This window comes from Anabas testudineus, chromosome 19 (genome assembly GCF_900324465.2).
Source record: "Anabas testudineus chromosome 19, fAnaTes1.2, whole genome shotgun sequence".
NCBI lineage: Eukaryota > Metazoa > Chordata > Actinopteri > Anabantiformes > Anabantidae > Anabas > Anabas testudineus.
In genome coordinates this window covers 14590178-14608970 of record NC_046628.1, presented here as the reverse complement: position 1 = coordinate 14608970, position 18793 = coordinate 14590178, and the positions used below count along the sequence as shown (strand labels likewise).

At 42.1% G+C, this 18793-nt stretch overlaps 4 protein-coding genes across 9 annotated transcripts in view; 3 read left to right on the top strand and 1 right to left on the bottom strand.

Annotated features, from left to right (window-relative positions):
* tanc2b (tetratricopeptide repeat, ankyrin repeat and coiled-coil containing 2b) overlaps positions 1 to 7034 on the top strand; it is a 117127-nt gene extending 110093 nt beyond the window's left edge. For 5 of the 6 annotated variants that reach the window (XM_026351723.1, XM_026351724.1, XM_026351725.1 and 2 more), the window contains 4 exons: positions 1272 to 1363; positions 1566 to 1712; positions 1856 to 1956; positions 2093 to 4169. In XM_026351723.1, the coding sequence (XP_026207508.1) occupies positions 1272 to 1363; positions 1566 to 1712; positions 1856 to 1956; positions 2093 to 4169 (2417 nt within the window). Of the gene's footprint in view, positions 1 to 1271; positions 1364 to 1565; positions 1713 to 1855; positions 1957 to 2092 lie in introns of all 6 variants that reach the window. The other variant, XM_026351722.1, reaches the window with a different exon arrangement.
* A 99-nt stretch (positions 7035 to 7133) lies between these two features.
* On the bottom strand, positions 7134 to 9584 carry g6pc3 (glucose 6 phosphatase, catalytic, 3). Its single transcript, XM_026351729.1, has 6 exons — positions 9246 to 9584; positions 8645 to 8751; positions 8449 to 8539; positions 8227 to 8345; positions 7839 to 7980; positions 7134 to 7761 (listed from the first exon to the last, which is right to left on the bottom strand). Exons 1-6 carry the CDS (start codon positions 9461 to 9463, stop codon positions 7419 to 7421), a joined length of 1020 nt encoding a protein of 339 aa, XP_026207514.1. The 5' UTR covers positions 9464 to 9584; the 3' UTR covers positions 7134 to 7418.
* Positions 9585 to 9711: 127 nt separating this feature from the next.
* lsm12b (LSM12 homolog b) lies at positions 9712 to 15848 on the top strand. Its single transcript, XM_026351730.1, has 5 exons — positions 9712 to 10009; positions 11620 to 11753; positions 12622 to 12731; positions 13641 to 13767; positions 15430 to 15848. The coding sequence occupies exons 1-5, from the start codon at positions 9883 to 9885 to the stop codon at positions 15520 to 15522; spliced, it is 591 nt and encodes a 196-aa protein (XP_026207515.1). The 5' UTR covers positions 9712 to 9882; the 3' UTR covers positions 15523 to 15848.
* Positions 15849 to 17097: 1249 nt separating this feature from the next.
* On the top strand, positions 17098 to 18546 carry LOC113156649 (leucine-rich repeat-containing protein 17). The gene is made up of 2 exons (XM_026351889.1): positions 17098 to 17394; positions 17776 to 18546. The coding sequence occupies exons 1-2, from the start codon at positions 17098 to 17100 to the stop codon at positions 18544 to 18546; spliced, it is 1068 nt and encodes a 355-aa protein (XP_026207674.1).
* The last annotated feature ends 247 nt before the right edge of the window (positions 18547 to 18793 follow it).

Sequence of the window (18793 nt, the reverse complement as noted above, 5' to 3'; positions counted from 1 at the left end):
TTGACAGCTCTATCTCCTCTTTCTGTGTTGTCTGTGTCCTAAGTGTCGACAGGCGAGCTTAGCTACCAAAACCTTCTCAAACTGAAAAATAATAACATGCAAAGGTATTAGCACTGACAGTGATGCTGTCGGGATTGCCTAGAGGTAGATGCTAACATCCAAGTGATTAATGACAGCATGTGCGGCCTCCAGCCTGTGATGTTGTATCCAAGTGTTGACCTTCCATCCCACAGATGCATGACGGAAGCCCTCAGTAACACTTGCGTGGTAGTAATCTAGCAGAAATGCATGCATTTGTAATCCCCCTGTGCCACCGCCACCACAGACTGAGGTGATAAACCACCGTACTGTGCATCGTTCATCTTATAGATGTTTCCTCAGTGTCAGCTAGGCCAGTCAGCACCATTCCTACCCTCACCACCAGCTCAGAAGACAGCTAGCGCCTGCAGAGCTCTGTTGTACCCCTCCTGCTTGCCTCTTTTATTTATTGTACCTGCTCTGTGTCTCCTTGTGCAAGATCCCCTCCTTTTCATCTCTGTGATGTGTGTACATGTGTCAAGGATTGCTGTTGCGCAGATACAGAGAAGATATAAGTTTCAGTCAAGGGATTGTGTTTGATATTTCAGTCATAAAACAGTCTGGAGGGATCAAGTGTCTTTGTTTTTTTTTCTTTTATAAGTACTCTCATGTATTTTTATTGGGAGATTAGAGTTTTCCTGCTTATTCTTCTGTTCTTAATCACATCCCTGAATTAGTCAGCAGTACTATGAGTTACTGTACATCTGCACTTCTTGACAAGACAGAAGATGTGTCTCAATAGAAAAACATGACAGTGTGATTTCTTTGTTTTTGTACTGTACATCTACAGTGGGTTTGCTTGGGCCAAAATGTATTTGCAGATAATTCCTACAGCTAAGTGTAGTCAAAAGAAAAATTCAAAATGTGCTCATTCTGCACTCCAATTAGGCAAACTGTCAGCCATCTGTGAATCGCAGCTCATAATTATTGGCAAATAGTATTTGACCCAGGTCTGATGTCCCATAGCGAGATCAGTGTTCTCCAAATGCACATTTTCGTAATCCTTTCTCGGCAGTGGATTGCCTGTCTTTTCTCCTCCATTCCCCATTTTGGCTGTTGTCCTCATTCCTGGTCTTATTGTTGTGTGTAATGTGACTCCCAGTCGCTCCTTCCCTCCTCCACTTCTGCTTATTAGTGTGTGTCTTTCTCACTGTTTCTTTTTTTCTCATCTCCTCCTTCCTGTTGTTACCCAGGTCCAGCAACATGGGCAATGGCCACCTCCAAACCCGACATCATGATCATCTTACTCAGCAAACTCATCGAGGAGGGGGACAGTTTCTACAAGGTCAGAGCACAGGCCGATGTAAAACGCTGCCATGTAACCCACAATTAAACGTCTAACTTGTTCAAGAATGAGCTGATGCTGAGAACAGATTATAAACAGTGATGCATATGTGTTTATGAACAGCTCCAGAGTTCAAATGACCTTTCTTTAAATTTCCTGCAAAGGAAGGATTAGAGCTGATTTCTTTCTGGTTGTCCAACAGAAGGGGAAGGTGAAGGAGGCAGCACAGCGTTATCAGTACGCCCTCAAAAAGTTTCCACGCGAAGGCTTCAGTGAGGACCTCAAGACATTCAGGGAACTCAAAGTATCGCTCTTCCTCAACCTGTCCCGATGTCGGAGAAAAATGAATGTAAGTCAGAGGAGGACCAAGAGTGTCTGGTGAAAAATGCCAAAATATCAAAGTATCATAGGATTTATTATAAAGTTAGCAAAGATACTGCATGTCTTCATATGTTTGGTATAATAATATTCTCCTATTCTCAATCCCTCCAGGACTTTGGGATGGCTGAGGAATTTGCAACAAAGGCACTTGAACTGAAACCAAAATCGTATGAGGCATACTATGCCAGGGCACGTGCCAAGCGTAGCAGCAGGTATTCTCCTTTATGACAGCTTTTTTATGTCACATTAAAATATTAAAATAATGAAACAGCTCAACTCTTCAGTAACAGACAAATTAAATTCAATTATGACTTTTCCCTAAAACAACTCTATTGTCATTGTCTCCAGACAATTTCCTGAAGCCTTAGAGGACCTGAATGAAGCCATAAAGCAGTGCCCCAACAATCGAGAGATCCAGCGGCTGCTGCAAAGGGTGGAGGAGGAGTGTCGACAGCTCAACCAGGAGGAGCACCAGCAGCAGGACCTGGAGTTGGAGCCTCCTCCCTCCCCTCCTCCTACGCCTCCCCCAGAAGAGGAGGAGTCTCTGGCCCTGTCCCTGTCCATGCCTCTTCCACCTCCCCCAGAGCCCCGCCTGGAGGACATGGAACCTGTCCAGGACCTATTTGAGGATGAGGACTATCTGGAGCAGGAGCTGGAGGCTATGTCCATGAGTCTGCCCCCACCGGAGTCTCTCACTAATCCTACCAGCCTCCCCATTATTCAGAGCCCACCTCTCTCGCCTACACATCCAGATCAGATCTACATAGCTGGAGGTTCGCCAATGGGTCTGCCCTATGAATATCATCCCACCTCCTCCTCCATGTCCTCTCCAACCCGTGGGACATACCAGCCCACATCCCCTTCTCTGTCCCCAACACACCAGAACTCCCACTACCGACACAGCCCGCCTCACACATCGCCAGTACATCAGCCATCCTATCGCTTCAGCCCGCCTCCTATGGGCACTGGAGGTCAAGGGATGGACCACCAGAGCCCACCACCATCCCCTTTACGTCGAGCTGCTCAGTACAGAGCCAGTCCACCATTAGAGAGTGTTTGTCTTTACAGGTCCCAGTCCGGATCACCTGTGCGATACCAGACAGAGCAGCACCCTGGCCGACCCAAATCTCCCCTCTCTAAGATGAGCAGTCAGCGTTCGTTTCAGTTGAGCTCGCAGCCGTCTCTGTCATCCCAGCACCACCAAGCCCAAGGCCTTCGTCTCCAGCCTTCTATAGCCCAAATAGTCCGCACAAATCAGCCCAGCAATGTGATGGGCAACAGCAGCTATTGTGGCCAGATGGGTCACTCCATGGGTGGTCGCTACCAGGGGGGTTCAGTGGACGTGGAGAGCCGGCTAGTGTACCAGCCCTCCCTGGATGGACGGTCCATGTCCCAGGTTCAGGCCAGCCTCAGTTCTGGGGCCCTCTGTCAGCACGGCGGCCGAGGAGGGGTCATGGAGTCTGGCCTGTTGAAGGATGAGCTACCCCAGCGCCCCTCCTCTGCCTACCGCGCCAGCAGCGGGGGCCCGGGGGGCATCCGTTACAGCCAGACACCTCAGATAAGTCGTAGCCAGTCAGCCGCCTACTACCCAGTCGCAGAACACGTACTGGAGCGTGCCAATGCCATGCCCCCCTGCCAGCTGGGCTCTCCTGAGATCCCCCATATGGTGAGACGCCCCGTCAGTGCCAATACTACTGAGATGAAGCAGCATGTGCCCACCCCCAGGCCTCTCATCCACTCCCAGAGTGTGGGCCTTCGATTCTCCCCCTCCAGTAACAACATTTCTACTGGCTCCACCTCAAATCTAGCGCCGGGCTTCAGGCCTTCGTCTTCCATTCAACAGATGGAGATACCCCTACAAGCCACATATGAGCGCACCTGCGATGACATCTCTCCCATCTCTCCCTCACAGGGTGGTGGGGGGCTGTATCAGGGTGAACCCACCCGCTCTCGAAACACGCCTTTCATGGGTATTATAGACAAGACGGCACGGACTCAGCAGTACCTGCATCAGCCCTCGCGGTCCAGGGCCATGACGTCCATGGACTGTGCAATCAGCCCCACCTCACCTGGGCAGCTGGTCCAGCAAGGCTCCACCTACAGTCCCCCCACCTCTCTGGGCAATATCGCCTACTACAACAAGACCAACAATGCCCAAAATGGACACCTGCTGGAAGAGGACTACTACTCCCAGAGCCAGCCCCCCTCACTGGGCAAGCTAGCCAATGGCTCCCGTGGCAGTGGGGACATCCTGGAGCGGGTCAGCCAGGTGCCCACCTACCCAGATGTGAAGGTGGCAAGGACTCTGCCTGTGGCACAGGCCTACCAGGACAACATGTACCGCCAGCTCTCGCGTGACTCCCGTACCCAAGGCCCCACCTCCCCCATCAAACCAAAGAGACCCTTTGTGGAGTCAAATGTGTGAAGGGCCGTCGGCGATCGGTTGGTTGGACTGGGCTTGTTTGTGGGAGTGAGAGGAGAAAAAACTGAACGCAGCAGCAAATGCTGAGAAGCTCCTGGTGTATGTGACAAGGAAAAACTCATCTTGAAGACTCGTGAGAGACGGATCCAGTCAGAGAAAACCACAGAGACGGCACAGACACTTGGGGTATTACACATTACCTTGTAGGAAAACCATAACTAACAGTGAAGTGATTATTTCATTATCATATACTGCAAACAGGTAGGATAACAGGAGAGTCTTAAGTTCTGATCTCATTCTGCATCAAAGACCAGTGCACTTCCAAAACGTGGCACAAAGTTCCCACAAGTGAACACAACAGGTGGGACTGTCGGAGTGAAAGTGACTCTATTTGCGGACTCTGTATCCATCTTCTGTTCTTTCAAAGTGTGCTCTTAACCAAGGTTGCTAGTAGGCTCTACTCTATGTAAAACAATATTAAATGTTCAATACTGTACATTGCTCAGAAAATACAAATGGCTCAACAACTCAGTACTTAGAGAAAAATTACAATATTTATAATTAAGTTATATATTGTACATAGAAATAAACAAAGCATAGTTTGCATTTGAATTGTATTCTGTTAACCCTGCCTTTGTGTCCCACTGTTAGTCATATGGATGTGGAAACCAACCAGGGTAAGGAAGGAGGGACACAGGCCAACTTGATAATAATATTATTACCTCTACTGTGTGAATATAAAGAGTTTGTCGTGTGCAAGAAAATGCTGTTTTATGCTGCAATAGACCGTGAGTGATCATAACTAGGGCTACGATTATTTTCAGTTAGTTAATTCCATTAATCTAAAGATTATCTTTCAATTATTTTTTTTTCTGTAAAATTTCAGGTATTCCTAAAATATGCATAGTGGTAAATATTTGTCGACCAGGAGGTAAAAGCCCAAAGATATTCTGTTTACAGTAAAGACGAGAAAAGCAGCAGATATTCCCATTGGAGAAGCTGACAACAGAATATTTGAACTTTATGCTAAAAGAAAAATACAGAAATTATCAAAATTAAGTTACTGGTAATTAGATAATTGAGTATTTGTTGTATGAAATATGGAGTTAAACCTTCATTCTCAGATACTAGACAGTGGATGTTCTTTAAAAGGTTCTAATTATCATACATGTCTCTACACCTCTTTTTGCATTATGTTTTGTTGATTAAATCTATTTGAGAACTAGTAAATTCCCAAATTTCTGATGTTCAGGTATGTACATTGTGATTTTCTGTATTTCTTCAGTGTCATAACAGTGTCACAGACTCTTTGATATGGTTTAGTGTGTCCTTAAACCAACTTTCAAGGCTGCAGATGTCTTTAATGTTTTCATTCTTCTTTCACCATCTGCTTAAATGAACAGGAAAATTAACAATTGCTGTCGTTATCCACAAGCTCATATTATTATTGTACACAATTCATCTTGTTTTGAGGAAAGATTGATTAAGTAACATAAAACTAGACCTTGAGTGCAATGAGGAATTTTAAAATCATCCTTAAGTGAATGATACCAGTCACGTAATAAATAGAAAATCCTGTGACAGTGAGTATCGAAGTTTGCCTTTGTCCCTCCTCCATATGTAATGACACTGTAAGGAAGAGTAGAACATACAGTACATATGCTAGTGATGGGTTAACATGGATAGTGCTCAGCGACTAAAAGCAAGCAAATGCATACATGATGTTTCCCTTTCTCCTGCATTATTTTGTGTAGTTTCTTTTCTATCCATTTTTATTCTGCCACTTCTGCACTAAAAATGCCTGTTAAGTTCTTAACTAAGGGTGCACTTTATGTATTTTACTTACTTTGTTGTTACGATGGTTGAATAAGGAGAAAGTGGGTGTGTGATGGGTACCAGACACTATTATTTTATGATTCAACAAAGCAGTGATGAATGATAATATGAAGAGCAAACGGTGTTTTTAAACTGGTGAAGATGTATAGACTTTCTAGCACAAGTTGTATATATACTGGCTCAGATGCTCCACTCCGTCCAGTTCGGGTTTGTTAGTTAAGTAAATCTGTTTCAGAGGCCAATCATATAATCCATTAAAATATCCATTCAATTCCTCGAACTCTAAATGAACCGGTCTACTCCGCTGGTCTTGCACATGCCGAATCTACTGCAAAAAAATAAAAATAAAAACACAAGGTAAATAAATAAAAATGAAAAAAAGAAGAAAAAAAGAAAAGAAAAAGACAAAAAAAGAGTGACTGAGGTTTCAGTACCGTCAAACTCCTCGTTTGGAGTTTCAGTGATGGATAAAGCCGAAGAAGAAAATTCAAGTTATTTGTATATGTGGGAAAGGTTATAGACCATTTGTCTGTAACATTTTATTTTGATTCTCATACAAAGAATATCTAATGACAGACTATTCCTTCTGACTCTCTTCTGTTCATCCTCAGTTCACCTACTACCAGAGAGTTGTCCTACTTATCTATACAGAGATGAAGGTATAAAGTGTATTATACTTAATTTAAAAACTTCTACGTTAAGGATGTTTGAGGGCGTATGGTTTCAAACTCTCTCTGTATATTAGTTTGCTGTAAATAGTCTGATGCATGTTCTATTCTTTCCATGAGCTCAAGCAGAAACATGTATAGCAGCGTCCTGACTCTGGTGTGTGATCAAATGTTTGGATTAAGATAAGGAGACTGCTGTCCCTGAACTGTCCTTATCATTTTCCTTCAACCTCAGCAGACAAAAGCGAAAGGTTCTTTCATTTTCTTTTAATGTATTTGCTTGCTGAGCAGAGTTCTCTTGTCTGTAAATGTGAGCTTTCAGATCGCTGTGATAAAAAGTTTAATTAAAAACAATAAAAAAGAATGTGTTTTTATCTCATGATAACTGATTGTAATCTGTACAGTCAAACATACTGTATGTATTGGGAAAAAAAGAGCATATTTATAAATGGTTACCAACTGAAACACGCTCTGCATGTCAGTTATTTATTTTATTCTTAATGTGAATTTAACATTTGTTTTGGATGATTTTGGTCCACATAACCACATAACATTAACAATAATAAACTCTTATAGTACACTCACAATTACTGTAGCGTTTACAACACCTAGCAGAAGCACTTTGGAGTGACTAACTGTGCCATACTATCATCATTATCCACATCTGTACCCATGGAATACATTAAATGGACATTTCAGGTTTTAAACACTCGGATCAGATGTTTGAGTGATGTGGAGAGGATAGTTTCTAGTCCTTCTTCTTTTTGTGTGTAAAAAAGTGAACCAGTCCAGGTACAAACACCATGACAATCTGAGGCACTAAGACAAATTTGACAAAGAACAGACAATAGAAGAGGCCTTGTGGTTGGACTGGGAGCGGCAGGCGATTTACATGGTACAATCCCATGGATGAAATAGCCAGAGATAAAGCCCTTGGTGCCCACGGCAAAGACCATCCTCCAGGCTTCCAGTACTGGGCCAGCCCCAAACCCAGAAGGGCCCCGCAGTCTCGCGTCAAAGAGGAGAACGGGACGGTGTCCAAGCGAATCCACTCTGCTCGGCTGCACCATTTCTTAGCCAAATAAATAGACCTGTGGAACAGATAAATAGATATAAACGTTCTTCACATTACAGTGCTCATTTCCTGAATGTTTTCACCAGCACTAACCAGGAGAGGTCGATTCCCAGCTGCTGCAGTCCAACATGCAAAATCAGAGCACTGAGGAGCAAGCCAGTGCTGAAGCTAAAGAAGAACAGCAGGGGGCGACCTTCTGGTACCCTGTGGCTCAGAACGTTTCCCAGAAATAAACCTGAGGAGAACAGTTCATCAGTTCACGTCTGCAGAAAAGTTTCAAGTACTTGTCCGGTATTAAACTGATTAACCAGAGGAATAGTCAATATTTAAGATTTCTCTCTGTCAAAATAAAATCAGTTGACAGTTTATTAGGCACAAAGGGATAATGTCCAGTTTCTGTATTGTCATCTGCATAGTTATTCTGATAGATGTGGTTTGTGGTGCAGTATAGTTCAACTTGTACATGAAGCTGTATTCACACCTGTAAGGGAGCCAGCAATGACTTGGTGAGGAAAATGGGCAAGGATAAAAACCCGGGAGATCCCAACGGCCACCAGTATCACCACATAGAACAGGTAGGGAAGAGATGATAACACTATGCTGGAAACACAAAGAGTCTAAAATTACCTCTGATATCCTCCAGGTTTTTTTCTATGCATGTTTAGAGCCAAAATTGGATATTTATTTATTTAGAAGGAGCAACCTGCGAGTACGAGAGTACAGAAATGACCCCAGCGAGGACACCACGACCCACCAGACTGCTGCTGTCACCATTGCATGACCCGACGGACTTCCTAAGAGACAGAGGGCAGAATTACAGGTCTGACTGCAAAATGAATTAATTGTCCATAACTTACACACAATGGTCAGTGATTATATTTCTGTTTGAGAACTCTCACCTGGGCCAGTTTCACAGGTAGATGAAAATTGGTGAACTTTAGGTTGTTTATTGACAAAGAGACGTGATTCACCTATCCACCAGAATGGCCTTTCTCCAAACAGCAACCTGGAAAACACAACAAGATACCTACATAAAATCCTGTGTTTCTTTTTTTTTTTTATGTAACATTTTGATTCTTGGAACCAGTACTGTTGTAACCAATGTTAACTCATGTTTATTTTCCATTCTTACCCCATCCTTTCTTATGATACTACTAATTATTGGGTTAATGTGTTCCATCTTCTGTCTTTAGTATAAAAATCGTTTGTAGTAAAGAATAAAACGAGCACATAAAACGTTCCGCTGATCTCTGTTGCACCTCGGACAGTACATAGGGTTGGACTGCGATTGATGTACAGGAAGTTGTGATGTCAACAAAATAAAATATTAAATTTCATCTGGTTTTCTTCATTGTAAATAATAGTGAAACGAAAATCCCGTATACTATATTATAGTTAAGCACCACTAACCTATTTTGATACGAGCACATGCTAACATATTACAGATGACTCAAATTGTGAAACTAAAAACATATTGGCATATTGGTGGTTAAGCCGTACCATTTAAAAACCAAATTTAGCCACTCCGATATAGCTGCCACCCAAAGCACGGCAACTCCAGCTCGTTTGCTGATGAAATATGTGAAAGGAAAGACGAGTAGGAAGGCTGCTTTGGGATCTCCCATGTGAGTGACAACCAGCCAAAAATGTTCATTACTTCTCGTCCTCTGTTGGAGACTTTCAGCCATCCAAACGCCTTGGGTATAAACCGCCTCCATTCCTATATCCTCTCCCAATACATGTATTTTAATATGCAGATAAAAAAGTGCAGTCCTGGTTGTTTTGTACTTTAGCTAAACCGGCTAAACTGCAGCAACATTATAGCTTCTTCCTGTTTAGCGTTACCGGAAGGAGTATTGTGCTATTTCCGGTAGAGGGAGCGCGTCGAGAAGCGGGTTTTCTGTCACATCTTGCCACCACTTTAATCCTCGTTTAAAATATTAGTAAGTACGTTGAACCATTTGGGGAAACATTTGCTGCTCCTGTGTAGGGTTAAAGTGATTAACGTGTAAATCGAAGTCATCGTAATACAATAAATGACCACGACGCGACGTGCTTGGACACGCCCAGCTTCCGTCTCCCTACGACATCGCGTTGTTTTACGTAAGGCAGGCGCTCCGGTTTCCTGGCGGAGAAGATGGCGGCTCCTGGACCGGGGGAGTATTTCAGCGTCGGGAGCCATGTCTCTTGCCTCACCTGCTTGGGCCAACGTCTACAAGGAGAAGTGGTCGCGTTTGACTACCAGTCCAAGATGTTAACTCTGAGTATCCTTTGTTTGCTCGGAGCTGCGGATGGCTTCCTGGCCTGCCTGGCTACAAGGGCCTGTAGGGTAACCGAAAATATGTCAAATAGTGATCCGCGCAGGCGTAATTGGTGGGAGCTGACTTACATATCTTTGTCCGTTTTAAAATGTTTTCTTGTGGGGGTAGTAGCCCATCCATAGTTTATCTACCGAAGACCTTGTTGGCGTTGCGGCTGCCTGTCTTGCCTTCACGCTTTCGGCTCCGAAGTGCATGTGTTTTGAATCCACTCATTGTATTGCCAGACCTCAACATGGATCACTATCTGGCAACGAATCCTAGTAAGGCATCATGGCTGTGTGCTCTCAACAGGCACAAACCGCTGCTAGTTAGCAAGCTAACTGACACACACCCCATCTCGCCGGGCCTCATTTGCAAAGATTTGCCTCCACTAGCCACAATTTGCCATGTGACGAGTTGGAGATGCTCAAGGTTGCGTCCAAAAGCTAGAAATGAATGGGCTTCGAGTGACGCTAAAATCTAGCTGCTGCTAGCTCGGCTAACATGCTAAGCCCACACTGCCGCTATTAGCTCAGTTAACGGTATTAACCTTGCTAAGCTTGTCAGCTGGGCTTTTTCTCACATGAATCTGGTGACATTGTAATTTTTTGAAATATTATGTAGTGAATTATCAGTTTAATTTCATCATGAATCAGGTGGCATGGGCACCATGAGATAATTACTACTAACGTTAGCTTGCTGGTGAACATGTCTACACCCATTCATGGGTGTGTGTGTGTATATTAACCTATAGACACAATTTAGGTGGTGTGTTGTACCATCTTATATTTTACATAGATTAAGTTTAAGCTATAGCTAACATCCTGACTAAGATTTGCACTGAGACTTCAAATGAATGAAGTTAATACAGTGTGCAGGTTGCCATCACAGGCCTTACATGGATGGATGCATGGACATTTGTCAGCTGAGTTTATACTGAAATGTACATTAGTAACTTCAAACTTAGTCCTTTTTTATTAAAGCATATACATATACACTAAGGTTTCATCTTGTAGGACTTGAATATGATCTTATGATGAATAGCTCAGAATGAAACCTAAGATCAGATCAGTTTCTATTTCACAATACTTTAGACTTATAGAGATTAAGCTGTATAATTTGCTGCCGTCATAACAGATCAAACCCAATCCTAACGCGTTTTATCTTTCTTCCGATCTGCCTGTCAAAAATATGTAAAATTGTATAGAGAATTGGCTCCATTTTGGTAAGTTGATTAAAATATGGAGAAAACCTTTGTCACAATCACACCAGCAAGTCCAGCAGGATTTTAAGCAAAGGTTCAAATCACAGAGCACTTGCATCTCTGCATTTTTTATTTTAATCAACTGTTGGCTAATCCATTCATCCATGATTACTATAGGTGGCAGCACTGCCTTTGGCAGTTGCTTGCTGTAACTGGCACTACCTTACACTGTCACTGTCAGCCACTGCTCTCTGTTTCATAAGCTTCTTTGTGTGGTCTAACTGATGGTGTTGAGGTTCACCAGGGGTCAGCTAGCAAGTCATTTTGTGATGTTATAAAGTTGTGTACCTTGACCTGACTTCCTCCAAAGAATGTGCTTCCTCTAGCGGTAAGCCAAACCTCAACGACGTCATCTTGATCAACTTAGCCTATGTTTCTGATGTGGACATAATAAATGACCGCACCGAGACTCCACCCCCACTAGCATCACTGAATGTTAGCAAGGTAAGTTCATCAACTGTGGTGCTGTTCTTTACCTGCGTTAGTGTGTGTGTGTCTTTGTTAATAAAAAGGTGACAGAACTCATTAAAGATAAATCCAATGTAGAATAAAAGTTCATCATTTAGTCTGAGCTGTGGCTCCGTTTAGGGGCTGGATCCCCCAAATGAAGTGGCCTTCACCGAATATGAAGGTCAAGCTGAACCTAAATCTCTTAAAGTGAAGATGTCTAACCTCTCACAGACCAGAACTAATGCGGTCAACCTAAACTACAAGAATTTCATGACAGTCATCAGGCAGTTTTTCTCAAATAGCCAGCACAGGGGGCTTTTAACTTCAATTTACATGTTGCAGTGCTTTTTCAGTGATCCAGTTCCACTACTTTATTTACTAGTAACTGATGACTATGGTATTGTGTCACCGTTAATGAGGATCAACATAAATTCACTAGCCACAACAGATTCTAGTAACCCATGGCTGTGGTAGATGGGCTACTCAAACAAATATGGTTGGATTTTTTAGCTTCCTGTCTGTCTTTGTCTTTGATGACATTTGCTCTATGTGGCCTTGTGTGCATCCTTTAGTGCAACAATTATTTTTTTTATGGGATATATACACCAAACCATGTGTGAAAGTAAAAATTAAACCCTGTTCAAGGTAATAAACTCTAACTCTAGTTTTTAACTCTACCCTACAAATCTACTTAGCAGTGAGTTTTGATGTTAAGGGGTGTTCATTTGATTGTAGTCATTTAAAGAAGTTGGCATCTTGAGAATTAAAATTTTATAACACAATTCTGTACTGTTCCTAATTTAAAGCTGTCAAAGAAACCGGTGTCTAAAAAATGCCTTTTGTTCTGTTTGACTCTCGACAGCTTGCCAATCGAGCACGGACGGAAAAGGAGGACAAGCTGTCCCAAGCCTATGCAATCAGTGCTGGGGTTTCAGTGGAGGGCCAGCAGCTATTCCAGACTATTCACAAAACGTAAGAACTTTATTCTGTTCAGGTGTTGAGCAGGTAGCCAACGCAAAGCTGTACACATCATGTAAAACAGTTCTAAGCACAGAAGTGCAGTTAATTCTGATGTTCCTTTATTTAGTGTCATCTGTTATTGATTTACTTCACCTTAACAGTCCAATCCAAACCTACCTGAACCTGATGTGTTTAATTTCACCTGTTTTGAAAGGGACAGTCATTCAGGCAGTTTAATATAGACCCAAGTGTATTTTGCCCTGATTCCAAATGTGGTCAACCCAAATATAACAACACAAAAACCCTCCAATTATTATCTTGCACCACATGATTACAGCTAATAGCAGCTATAGAAATGTCTTATTAGGACTGAATCTAATTTGGACCCAGAGTGAATAAACAGGATCATATTCTGGGTCTTTGTTGCTTGGGACAGAGTCGACCAGTGTCCTGTCAGCTTTAACTAAAAATAGGACAAAAACACAATCCAGAGCAGAAGAAAGAAAATGAAAATGTTCTAATGGAGAGATAAACGGAGATTTTCTTGTGATAGCTGAATAACTTGAAAAAACAAAGCTTACAAACTAGCTTTGTGGCTGCCTGTAAACATTAATTTGTCGTCCATTATGTGATTGGTATCAGACTTTAGACGACTACATGATCTGACCCCATTTTCATCTGGTATCAGACTGGGAATTAATGCTCGTGTGGGGGTTTCCCTGTACTGTGGGACAAATGTAACGTTGGTCAATCTTCAACCATGATTTAATTCATTGGTTAATATGTTAATTTGTTGGCATCGGATAATGTCTGAGCTCATGTCGTAAACCCCATGTCAAACCATTCCAGTCATGGTATCATGCCTGTGTCACATCAACACCTATTTTCAGCCTTAGATAAGATGTTGTTTTTTCTTTGCAGCATCAAAGACTGTAAATGGCAGGAGAAGAACATTATTGTGATGGACGAAGTCGTAATCTCGCCGCCTTACCAGGGTGAGAACTGCAAAGGCAAAGAGGGAAGCGCTTTAAGTCATGTACGCAAAATAGTAAGTAAACTTCCCGTTTGTACAATATTTCACTAACAGCAGAAGGTTAAAGCTCAACAGCTAACATTTATTTTCAGTACTTAGGTTTACCTACAAGTCAATAGATATGGAAAAGGTTCAGTAATTTTAACACTGAAAACACTTAAACTGTTAAAAAGTTGAAAGATGCGGTGGCAAATGTTCTTCTATCATTTTCCACTGTCTTAACAAGTGGCCCATTGACAAGACCAATAGTACAAAAACGTTTGGTGCCATCACATAATTCACCACGTAGCTCCAACCACTTAAGTCTCATTTTGTGTCCTGCATTTATAACCTTTATCTGTATTCACTGCATATGTAGACACTGTAAAAAGGTGTCGTCTTTTTCTGTAGATGGTAAAGATGGTTTTAATGACATTATTGAAAGTCAGTTAGATCGCTGAGCTGTAGTTTGTCATTCTGCTCTGTGGAGTAACTCAGAAGCTGTATTCACTGTATTCATTCTGTTTGTTTAAAATATCCTGAGAGGTGAGTTTGAATTGTTGAATAACATTAAAACGGTGAGGTTCCTGGAATATTCTTATATATCTGACTAAAAGTAACATTACATCCACTGCACTAGATGTTAAAATATCTTACTGCTCTTAACATTGGTGAAATGCCTGCATTTCTGTAGTTTGTCTTTTGCATCTTTTCATCTTTTGAACCAAAGATATTCTAAATGTATTTGGGTGGTGGAGGAAGTTATTGACCTGGAACTGACCTTGTAGTTTGATTCCACAGATGTTATGTTAATTAGGATTTGCACTAAGATGCCATTTACTTCACGCAACTTGCCTTTTATTGTTTCACATTTATTGGAATGAAATATGTATACAATAAACAATAAATATTTCAGTTCTTATTTTCAGAAGATATTCTTCATCATTATAGATTAAAAAATTGTCCGTCTCTAAATATTTTAAATTTTTTCATCAATATTTTTCCCTCCACTAAGTTAAATGTTTCTTTTAAACATTTCAGAGAGGTCATTTTTAAAATATCCGTATTATAATTTCAGTGACATTCTCATACGTCATCCATTCTGGGTGTGGCCTTGTTCTGTCAGATTTCTCTGTTGAATTTTGTGTCTGTCCTTGTGACTAAGTGACATGAAATAGAACGTGTTAACGGTGTGTTGGTGTAAGAGAGTGTGTGTGTGTGTGTGAATGCTCAGCCAACCTGTCCTGTGTAAATAAAGGTTCAATAAATAGTGGTTCACACTTGGAACAGTCTTAAACAGAAGACATCCAGCATTGCATAGTAGTTAGGCACCAACAGAAGAGGTCACATAAGTAGGTGAAACCCTGCTCACCTCTGTACCTGAGCAATCGGTGCATGTGAGAGTGTCAGAAAGTGAATGATGTGTTATTTCTACTTAGTTTGAAGGCTAATTCTCACTACAGTTAATTTACAGAATCCAGAGCTGCAGTCATTTGACTGACCCATGTGGCACACTGAAGGCACCAGCCTTGACTTAAACATAGTTGTTTCCTAACTTTGTAAAACAAAATGTAATTAATTTAATTTGGCTCCTTAGCAGATGGTGGTTTATTAAGCCTGCAGCTGATGTTTTAAGATCCTCTTCCACAGAACTCATGTCTCTATTGTCCGTTACATGTTTCTGCTTTCTTCCTGCAGGTTGAGAAACATTTTAGAGACTTGGAAAGTCAGAAGTCCATGCAACGTTCACAAGCACAGCAAACACAGAAGGACTCCACTTTATCTTCTTGAGTTGGCAGTGCGGGTCGGCCGGGGAAGGCTACGCGGGTGGTTTTGTTCCCACTGCCAGACTAAGTCGGCATTCCTTGTCCTCAGTCTGAGACCACAAGGAGGAGCGCTGAGGGCCCTGGATCCAGAAGATCAAAATACCATTAAATGAAAAAGACAAAAAAGAAAGAGGAAAGATTAAATCTTAAATTAGACTTTATAAAAAATAATTTAAACATGAACCATACAACAACCATAGTTTCCTTAACTAACTTGTCTCATTCTGCCCCCACTCCTCCCCTCCTGTCCCTGAAGCCTTTTCTTTTCCCACCCTCCTTCCTTTGCCTTCAGTTCCATTTCAAAAAGAGAAAACTAGAGCAGTCAGAAAGGCTTGTTAGCTTTATTTTCTGTCATTGTTTCCTTTACTTTCTTTCTTTTTCTTTTTTTTTTTTTTTTTTTTTTTTTTTGCTGTATCCATGTTCTACTGTCTGTATTTTCTGTATTTTAAACAAAATGTGACTTGAAACGCCACACTTTAAAGGACATTTTCTAAAATAAAAGTAACAAAAATTCTGACTGTAATACTGTAATTTTCAACAACTTTGTGAAGAATGATTTACTTACACGTTTTCCTTTGCTGGTTCCAACCATGACATACTAGAAAATATTGGTAATGGTTATTAACTGTGGAGTATAGTTAATGCTACAGTACTGGACCTGAGTCACTGGCATATTTGGGACATTCGGTGTCGACTTTAACTGTCCTCAGAGTGGTGGTTCAGGGTTGTTCGGCCTCATTCTGGCACATTGATGTGGCTATAGTGCACTAGCACTCTTAGATTTCTAAATACTTTTGTCTTGGGCTTCTGATTTCTCTAAAGCTGCAGTGGCCGTAACCTACAGTTGGTCGGTGATGTGAAATGTTGCTGAATAATGCTAATGCATTTTAAGACTGATGTGCAAAATGACTGAAGAGCACTGAGGTTCTTTGGGTTCAGCTTTTTGCGTAGCTGGTGAGTTGTTTGCTCTATAGGCTGATCCCAATAATCCAAAGCACAAGTTGACTTACTCAAATATTCTTTTGTTCCGATAATTAAGAAAACCTCAGACTAGTTAGTTTATATCATTTAACCCAAAAATGAAATATTTGCATTGGGAAGCTGTCGGCAGGGAACCACTGTTTACATCACATAACTATTAAGACCAGTTTAAGCTTCACGATAAAGGGCACAACCTAGAGATTTGGTTATGAAAGATCCGTATAATGTGATGCAGAAATACCAGGATAACCTAACTGGAAAACAGCTTAATTCATCCATATACAGCAAGAGATGCAAATCCTCATTTTAGGCAAGAATCCAGAACAGACCAGACATGGTTCTGCTCCCCAAATATGATGTTTTATGATGATCTGTTTAAGCCCATAATCCCTCTCTAATCAGGAATATTCGATGTCCACTCGCATCAGTTTTCAGAAATGACACGTCGGTGCATTAAATCAGGTTCTCGTGGCCGTCACGTTTCTTGCTCGGAGGGGAACGCTGAAGAGAGTAACCATGATGTTTATCAGGCGTGAGCAGACTTGGATCTAAAGGAAAGATGCTTGTCAGTGGCTGTACGATGCTCGGTGTGATGCCTTTTCTGCCTGTTCTTCTGCACACTGCGTTGGGCTTCAAGCAGTGTCCCAGCTCCTGCCTGTGCTACGAGTCTTCTGACCTGGTGGACTGCAGGTCTCGTGGGCTGGTCCAGGTCCCTTCCAGTGTCCCCCATGGCTCCTGGCTGCTGGATTTGAGCGGGAACAAGCTGACAGAGGTAACCTCCAGGTCCTTCAAAGGGCTGTGGTCGCTCAAGATCCTCCTAATGTTCAACAACAGCATCCAAACACTGCAACCAGAGGTACCCAAAACAGAAGTGGCTTATTTTCTATATTCTGCATTTAATGCTGTAGTAGAAGTACAAGAATACTGTGTTTTAAATATACCAAAATAATTACCAATGATAATTATTACTGCTGTATTTATAGCTTGTGGAGGTGGAACTAATTTGCACTCAAGAATATATATATATATATATATATATACACTAAGATATTGGTACATTAATCTGTAAAAATACACTGCGTATTCTAATTGTAACTCAGTTTCTCTGCAGCTAATGCTTATCTTTATCAAATTATTTTTTCAATTAAATTAAAGTTGTTGTTGTTAAATTTGTCACACACTGTTTCAAATCCTAAGATCAGACTAGTGCCTCACTTTTCTCCTTTTCTACATTCAGTCTCTGTCATCACTGCAGTTTCTGGAGAAGCTGGATTTAAGTTTTAACCGGTTGCGTTGGCTCCCTCAGGACTTCTCTCAGGGTCTCGTCTCCCTCTTGGAGCTGCAGCTGGGCCACAACCTGCTGCAGCACCTGGACTCTGCCTCTCTGGGTGATTTTGAAAACCTGAGGAAGCTGGATCTCAGTTACAACCGCATTCAGGCGATAGATGTGAGAGCTTTCAACAGCCTGTCTCGGCTGAGCCTCCTCAACCTGGAAGGCAACAGGCTGAATGTGCTTAAAGACGGCCTGTTGAGCAGGCAGCAAAGCATGAAGGTGCTGCTGCTCAGCCACAACAACATCTCAAAGATCGAGACTGAAGCCCTGACTCCTTTGCGGAGTCTGACCCTGCTAAGCTTACGGGGAAACCGACTTGAGCACATAAGATTCAAGACCTTCGTGCAGCTCCAGACCACCAGCACTCATCTTCAGATGTCCTTAAACCCCTGGACCTGCGACTGTGACCTGCAGCGTGTCTTTGGCAAAATCCAGCATGTTCGACATCTGCACGTGGAGGACTACAAGGACATCATCTGTCACACTCCTGCTCATCAAGCTGGGAGCTCTCTGGCATCTCTGGACAGCCAGCTGTGTATGGCTGAGACGGCGTCGGTGCTCGTCATCACCATCACTGTGTTGCTCGCTGTGATTGGTACCCTGGTCAAAGCGGAGCACAACCGGAAGAACAAGCAAACTGTAAGTGATGCTGAGTCACAGGCACATGAGAAATGATGGTTACACACAATCAGTAGTAACAGCCTGTAGTCAAACACACAACAACATGTATTCAATGTTTAGTAGCACGTTAGCCTCCAAAATATTAGTCGAGTTTTCTCATTATTAGTAATTAATTCTGATCAGAGGTGGAAAGTACTTTAGTAGCAGGTTTAGTGGAGTTTTCAGGTGCTTGTACTTTACTGGATTATTCCCATTTTCTGTTACTACTTCTCCACTAGTTCCGAGAGAATTATTGTACTTC